General features: G+C 42.8%; 1 protein-coding gene across 1 annotated transcript in view; it reads left to right on the top strand.

Moving 5' to 3' along the window:
* Positions 1-8,100, top strand: part of MYO5B (myosin VB) — a 98,547-nt gene that overhangs the window by 33,951 nt on the left and 56,496 nt on the right. Inside the window, exon 6 of the mRNA XM_019518298.1 lies at positions 1,167-1,232. Coding sequence (XP_019373843.1) covers positions 1,167-1,232 — 66 coding nt within the window. The remainder of the gene's footprint in view (positions 1-1,166; positions 1,233-8,100) is intronic.

Raw genomic sequence — 8,100 nt, 5'->3', positions numbered from 1 at the left:
GGGGGGGGGGCAGGAATGGAACCTGGCCACGGGCCTCTGTGCTCTCCCATCCCTCCTTGCCCTGCCATAGAGGCTCCTGGGAGGCGGGGGCGGTGGGGGATGTGCCTGTGTGGGCGCAGTGACAGTGCTCCCCCATCCCAGATTCCCTTACCCTGTCCTACTGTAATATGGTCACCCAAACTTTTATCCTTTGTATGAGCAACTCCTGCTTTCCTAGGAGGGAGGGCAAGAGAGAGAGAGAGAATTGCTTCAAATTAATTATAACTTGTCTTCATAAATTTAAGCCTTCTGGTTCTTTGCTAACTGTAGAAGAGTGAATTACCCTTAGTATTTACTTCTCCCTCATGCTGGAAAGGGAAAGAGAGTGGTTACCAATAAAGTTTGGACAGCACTGAGTTGAGAACTGCTGTACAGTAACGCACAAATGTTGAAAGGAAACATTAAATCCCATTTGCTTTGTGTTTTCCAATATAAAATAAGGCCGTTAAATTGGTTTGCTTCAGGCCCTTGGTTTATATTGGTGACCCCGTGTGCCATGTCATTTGACAGAGGTGTGTAGGGAAAGGGCAGCACACTGTCATTGTTGCAGCAGTTTACGGTTTCACGGGCAACTAAACCATTCTGAGCTATGAGAATTGTTTTGTTTCAAGCAAGACTTGTGCTACAGTGGATTTAAGGAAAGGTGTTTTATCTCCTTCCTTAGCACCAAAGTTTTGGTGAGGAAAATGCCGAAGGAAGTGGGAGTGAATTCCAGTATCAAACTTTAAATTCCAACATTTCCATTTGAAAGGCATAGTGTTGTTGTTTATCTAGTACCCATAAATATGATCTATGCATCAGACAAACAAGAAGGATTCTCACCCTGTGAGGTTTATAGCCTAAATAGATGGCATACAACTGAGGACATGGAAAGTCGCACTTTTTCCCCTTGTACATTTCCCCCTATTATGGTCCTGCTTCACTTTTGAACTTCAGCTAATCTCTGTTGACAATATACTCTTTACTGCAGTTGGCTGACTTTGGCACTATAATGCTGGTGGCCAACAAATATTATAGGTGACCTAGCACTGCAATCAAAGTCAGATTGTTTGCCTTGGAAAACCAGCCTATTTATTAGGCTTTTTAAATCCATTTTGAAATAGCTGTTTGTCTTTTAATCCATCCAGGTAATTGAAACGAAGAATGAAATGGATTTGGACCGTGATACCGATCTAGCATACAACAGTCTGAAGGTAAAGCATTTTACAATGGGAGATTTATTTCTTGTGTTCTGTGCTCATAGCCTTTTGGAGAGCTCAAAAAGCCTAAGTAAATCTATCTGACAGTGGTAATAAAGCAAACCCTCTTTCCACTCACTCTGCCCATTAGAGACTGATCTCACTGAGTCGGTTTGAAATCTGGCTGCAGGTTGCTGCCCAGTCCTGGGATGTGCTTTGATTCCAGTGGTCAGGAAGAAGGCAAATGTTTCTAATTGGTGTGCCGTCTGCTCTGCCTGTAATAGAGCCTGTAGCAAGGCTGAGTGGCAAGTGCTGGCTTGGCTGAAATGAAGGGAGCATTTCAGTCACTGGCTGCGTGCAGATGTATATTTTTTTTTTTAAAAGACCCATGTTTTACTAGAAGAAGGAACACATTACTTCAACCTGGCTCTACAGCATCTGTAAGGATTGGGCACTTCAGCCGGGGTTTTTTGGTGCTTTTATCTAATAGCCGATGGTCCCCGTGTATTCAGCACTCTTGTTGCTTTGCTCTGCACAGGATTCTGAGATGCCCTTCTGTAGTCTGTGTGAGCATGTGCATAACCTGGGAGCCAGGCCATCACAACTCGCACACAAATGCTGCTGGGCAGAGTAGCTGAATAAATATCGGCATAGGTATCTATGGGGTGACGTTAGCAGAAATAAGACTTCCTTTGAAGGGTTCTGGCATTTTTATTTCTTTAGTTCCAAGGGTGCCCTGAGCAAAGCTGTCAGGAAACGAGTACGTCTGAACATGGGAGGGTGCGGCAGCAATTCTTTCTGTCCTCGCTAAGGAATGCATGAATGAAAACATTTGTGCAGGATTGGCTGGTGTTCAGTGTTCATCATTAAAGCTGTCTGCCGGCCTGTTTCAGGAAAAACAGGCTTCTCTTCACTGACTGTTAGAGAGAGAGAGAGATTCCCATTTGTGTTTAGTTTTTCAGGGTTTCCTGTAGGGGAGACTTCTGTGTTTTGGGGCAATTGCTTGTGTGTGAGTGCTGCTGCATGCATGCTTGTTTTCCCTGCTAAGTTAGAGTATCCTTGGAGATGTGCTTTAAAAACATTTTCTTCTAGTACAGAAATTAATTTGGGATCTTCCTCTTCTGTCTGGCTCTTTGAACAAACATGGAAATATACTCAGGAAATCTTAGAGAGACTTCATTAACTAAGCTGTCAGACAGTAACCTAGATGATGAGAGTATCTGTTTCTACAGTTTGTATCATCTCCCAGGTTAAGGCAGAGAGACGGAAAAGAAATGAAGATCTACGGTATGTCTCCTCTATAAACACAACTCTCTGGAGCATTGTTTTCTAGGGCTTTGTCCAGGACAGTTTTCAGTGATTTAGGCAATGGGGCTTCTGTTTCCTTCAAAGACGCTGTTTGTCAGTATTGGTGTGTACAGAAGTTGCTTTTTTGCCATTTAAAGCACTTTATTGCTGTGACTGAATGGAAGTACACAGCTTTACAGCACTTTAAAAATGGGTGCAACTCTTTAAATTAACCCTTGTTAAATGAGGGGTTGAATTTGAAGCACTGTACTTTACAGCACTTCAGCAACCTATAGCATTTTAAATAACTTCTGTATGCTGGTCAAACTTCTGACCAGTGGAGAAGCCCCAGGAGGTTGTGGAGCAACCCCTGCCTCCTAGCCTGGAAAGTGCAGGGAGGCTCAGAGCCCACCCCAACCCCACCAAACGCTGCACTTCTGTCATGTTTAAGAGTGAGGTACCTTTATAGTGCTCTAAGTGCCCTAAATTACAGCGTTGTAAGCCAGGCACAGAACACTTCTGTATCCACCCTATGCGCCTACCATATCTCATTGCTGCTTCTCAGAACAGAAGCATGAAAACAGACCTCAAACCCTGCCCCAGTTTTTCTTACTGGTTAAATGCACAAAGAGGAGTTTTTAAGACACATAAACTATTAGCACAAAATTCTGTTGTGTGGAATGAGTAAGTCATACAGTTCAAAGCTGTGTCTATTTTTCTAATAGCTTTTGGGATCATAAAACTAGCATGAAGTCTCGCACTTACTTTTGTCACAAATTTCCTGACACAAGTTGTAATGGGCAACCGCAGTTCTGGGTTTTCCAAACTTTAGAGTTTTCCCTTTATAAACCATACTTTTTAAAGCAGTTGTACGAGTGAATAGTAGCATTATTTTCAAAAAGTCTAAAAGAGTTTCTCAGGTTTGTTCAAAAACTAGTGGCAATTGTATTTCTAGCAAACTGTAATTGGTTGTGAGTGTTTTGGATGTTGGTACTGTGTGATTGCTACTTTTTAAGATCCCAAACTCAGTTTCGTCCTCTGCAAGGTAGAAATATGAACTTAAGGCTGCAATTGTCCAGTGCCTCTTTACCTACGAGAATGGGTCTCTAACTTCATTCTGTCAATGTCCTAGTAAAAGAAGACGAGATCCCCTCTCAGATCTAATCGCTGTCCCAGATTAAATTCTGTTTCTTATTCTACAGGCAAACAAGGAGGAGGACCCTTGCTTGAGAACAAGTTACTTAAGTCCAGCAAAAGTGTTTCATTTTATGATCTCATGATTTATGACTAGCAACTTAATAGCAAACCGTCAAGCTGTAGAATGTAACACCTTGATCACTTACCTGCATTAGTGATGTTTCTGTCTAAAAATTGCTACGGTGCCTGCTGAAAGCAGGGAGAGAGAGTTTCATGTGAGATTGCAACAGGACACATCAACTCCTACAGGCAAAAAGTTTTTTCCCTGGAGGGCTGGCCTAACAATACCCTGTTCTGAACTGAAAGAGAGAGGGACAGAAATATAGGTCGCTGGCATTTTACCCAGCTTTGAGTGTAGTACACGGTTACCTGCCAAAAAAGCTCCATCTGCAATGAAAGCACCACTGTATCTCCATTTGCGTGCTCTTCCCCATAGCATCTCCTTGGCAGGTTTTTTCATGATATTCTTCCTCTCAAATGCTTTTCCCTAATAATTCACTTCTCAAATATGTAAGGTTTGTCTCCTTATTCTTTCTTTTAAGGAAGTACTGTAATTAGAATCACTTGTCTGGTAGGCCAGCTCAAGAGGCTTAAAAAGTCTTCAATGTGTAGAGGCAGTTTTTTATTAGCTGAAGCTCATGATTAATGCCTGAGGTGTCTGGAACCTGCACATCGATTATTAATATGAAGGAATTTCAGGCATTAGAAAGAATGGGAGGAAATTAGCATTATTGTATTATTGGCGCAACTTTGCTTAGAATTGGTGCCAAGATTATCCTTTTAGGACCCATTGCCTCTGAAACAATCTTGTCCTGACTTGCTTTCATCAAAATAAAGGCAGAGAGAGGTTGTCTTGCAAATGTAATGCTTCCAAACAGCAAACCTGAAATGGGGGAAGAGCCAGTATCTGCTCTTGTAGAGATACCTGTGCAGCTAACCTACAGGGCAGCAAGAACGTCCATACTTTCTCTTGTGTCCTGCTATACCGCAGCCTATAAATCCCATCCTCTTTGTCAGTGGTTGCCCAGCCTCTGTGTGCTGGGGACGACTATCAGGCAGGTTGCAGGAAGGGGGCCCTGACACCTTTTAGAGTCCAGTGCGTTTTCCTTACCCTTTGTAATCTGAGCTTTTGGCCAAGGTAAAACCCAGAGGTTGTGTTCATTTCACTGATTGAGTCTCCTCCCGGTGATGAACACAAATCAGGTACCAGCCTTTGATGGAGTTGATCTGGGACTTTCACTGGGTCATTTATTGCCCTGGGCTGGAGTAAATGGCAGTCATTGCTGCATTTTTCTCTCATGAAGAACCAGTACTATCATATTGTGCAGGTGCTCCTGCGTCTTCAGGATGTCTCTCTTCCCTTTGCTCATTGTATAGGAAACAGCTAAGATGAGAAGACTAGGATGCAGGTTCATCATTGTACAGCTGATGCTCAAGTCTACATCTGTTGGGGCCCCCAGTTGACTGGCTTTCCCCACACATGGCATAAATCAGTATCTGGATGAAAACTAGCTAGGTCAAAGTTTGTCTGAATAAGACTGAAATCATTCTGGCGGCTGAGAAGAGAAACCTGAGAGTAGTCCCAGAGATACCTGCCCCCTTCAGAAGGTTTGTCTGTATCTGATAACTGAGGTTCCCAGCTACTAGCTTAGGTGTCTGTAATAGTGGTAGCTACAACTTGCCTTCCTCTGTTTATTTTCACTTAGGAAAGGGCTGGATCTAGTTTTGCAACCCTTTACTCATGAACTGGTTACCTAATTATTGCAGTGGAATTATCCTGCACATTCCCTCGTGATACGGTTGAAGATCACGGGGAAATAAGCTTGTACAAAATGTTTGCCAGTCATTTGCTTGGCAGTATTTCATACAGGAATCATATCATATGGTACCAATGATCTAGCACCTGCACCGACATCTAATTCACTTCTGGGTCCAATTCAAGGCATCAGTCTTGACCTGTAACACCCTTTATTCAGAGGCTGTTGTGTAATTTAGGCACCATTTCGTACTGTAGTGGCAGGAGGCACAGGCTCTTCTCATCACAAGAGACCTAACTCTGGAACATGAGCTTTCCCTCGGATCACGCCAGGCTCTCGAGGAGCAGTAGGCCAAGGTGGCAGAGGCCTGCCACATCGGGCAGTTTTCTTTCACACCAATGGCTGTCAACCATATTGGACTCGAGGCACCCCTCCAGAGCTCTTGTGGGTTGAGTGGCATCCAATTTCAGGAGCTAATTTGTAGATTACAATGCTTTCGTCTTTGTAGAAAGTCTGGGCCGTCGGGATCAGCCAGGCAGGGGCAAGCCTGAACCTGTGCTTATCTCCTCACACTTGAGGCACCCTTCAAAGGGTCTGGTGGCACCCCAGGGTGCACTGGCATCCTGGTTGAAAATCACTGCACTGGGTTTTTGTTGCCCCTGCTCCTAGAGAAAAGATAGAAAAACCATGCTAATGGAAACAGGCATGTTTTTCTAGTGGGCACGTGTTGGTATGTATTACAACGTGGCAAAAGTCTGCCAGAGCTTGCAATGGTACCTCAGTGTAAAATCAAGTTGAGCAGATACAAAATTGGGTGTATACTTCCTGTAGAGTTGCATGTGCATACTGTCATTTCTGGGATCTCTAAACCAATCATGGTGGATGCCAGGAAGTGTATTGAATTGATAGATCACCCTAGAGAGATCGAGTTCAGTGCTCTCCCTCGATAGCATACACATCTGCCACTGACAGCAAGCTAGATGGACTGTGGGCTGAGCCTGTATGGCACTACTTTAAGTTCTTGTGACCTCAACTGGCCATAGACTTTCCTGCTGTCCAGGGGCTGCCTTGCAGACTTCTCCATTTATTTTCATATAAATGAGCAAATTCGCTTGGGCTTCACTCGGCAGTGCATGCAAGTCCCCCAGTACCCATTCACAACCTCTGTACGATGAGACCGTGCATACAGCGGTGTGGAAAAGCCTGTCAAACCTTTTTTTTTTTTTTTTTTTTCAAATCCAATCTAATTCTGAAAAATCCAAGTAAACCCCTTCACATCCTATACAGATTTTTTTTTTTTAATTTGTCTTTGGGGCGGAGGAAAACTGTTAAATAGGTTTTATTGAAGAAAACTAAATTTTACCTGTTCTTCCTGAGAGTGCAACAGGTGTTAAACTGTCTTAATCGCAATGGAATCAGAACTGGTGGTAGAGGTGATCTCTTATTAGACCACCTTTTATTAGACAATTTTGCAAAAAAAAGCTTTCGTTTTGTTTTAATTTAATATTTAATTAATCTTTAATTAAGTTAATTTATTACATATTTATTAATAGCTATTTAACAAGTATTTACTTAATTTGATTTAATTTAAATTAACTTAATAACTAATTAATTTAGTAAAGTAATTGAAGCGCAAAAATCTAGCTGGTCTAATAAGATATCACCTCTACCACCAGTTCTGATTCCTTTTGCCTCTAGACCAATACGGCTACAACCTGGATACCTTAATCACAATGGGGCTCACATGCTTGGAGTCCTAGTACAGAATAAAGCACTAGAGGATGTTCTGCTAATGATAATTGCTCAGTGGAGAGCAAACAGTTTGTTCAGATGCCAAATAGACTATCCCATTAACCTGCTGCTATCCCATTAACCTGCAGTGAGTGTGCACTATTTTTTTTCAATTGGTCATAATACAATTAAAAATGATCTTGTTATTGATTTGCAATCGTGCAGTTTAGCTGCTTTTCATTTTCTGAGCTGTTCCTTGATTTGCGAATGTCCTGCCTGGTGGGATGGAAAGCCAGTCCTGACTTGGGGTATCTGGATGCCACTGCAATACACCCAACTTTAGAGCTGGGGAAACTGAGGAATAGAGAAGTTGTTTGGCCATATTCACCCGAGGACTGCCTCTCAACTCTGCTGCTGTGAATACTAAATGTGCAGCCTTGAGTGGATTTCTAAGCCAGAGCTTACTAATACTAGCACATAGCCTAGCAAATGGATGTACCAGTTTCATCGTAGGTGGGTGTAAACGGGTATTAAACTGCAGTTTGGTTGCTACGTATCATCCGTGTTTACTGATGAATACTCATGCAGGACAGAGGTGATTTTGCTGCCAAACTTCATTAATCCCCCATCCTGTTCCTGTCATGTTAAAAAAATAAAAATAAAAAAATGTTGCCGTCATCTGAGCAAAAATAGCTACCCCCGATGCACTGGTATCATTAATTTCAGAGAAGCAACTAGTATAACACCTGTGAGTTGCTGAACTTGTCTGTCAACTGTAGAGACTGAAGCACAGTCAAAGGAGGAAAACCCTTTAACTACTAGATGGTGGGGAGAGAATTCCAGGCATTAAATTAATAAGCCATACCGGGGCCTCGGGCAGCTTTAAGACCCCCCCCCCCCCCCCCCCCGGA

This window comes from Gavialis gangeticus, unplaced genomic scaffold (genome assembly GCF_001723915.1).
Source record: "Gavialis gangeticus isolate Ggan-Ray unplaced genomic scaffold, GavGan_comp1, whole genome shotgun sequence".
Classification (NCBI taxonomy): Eukaryota; Metazoa; Chordata; order Crocodylia; family Gavialidae; genus Gavialis; species Gavialis gangeticus.
Note: the sequence above shows the minus strand (reverse complement) of the source record. Positions and strands in the feature narration are given on the sequence as shown.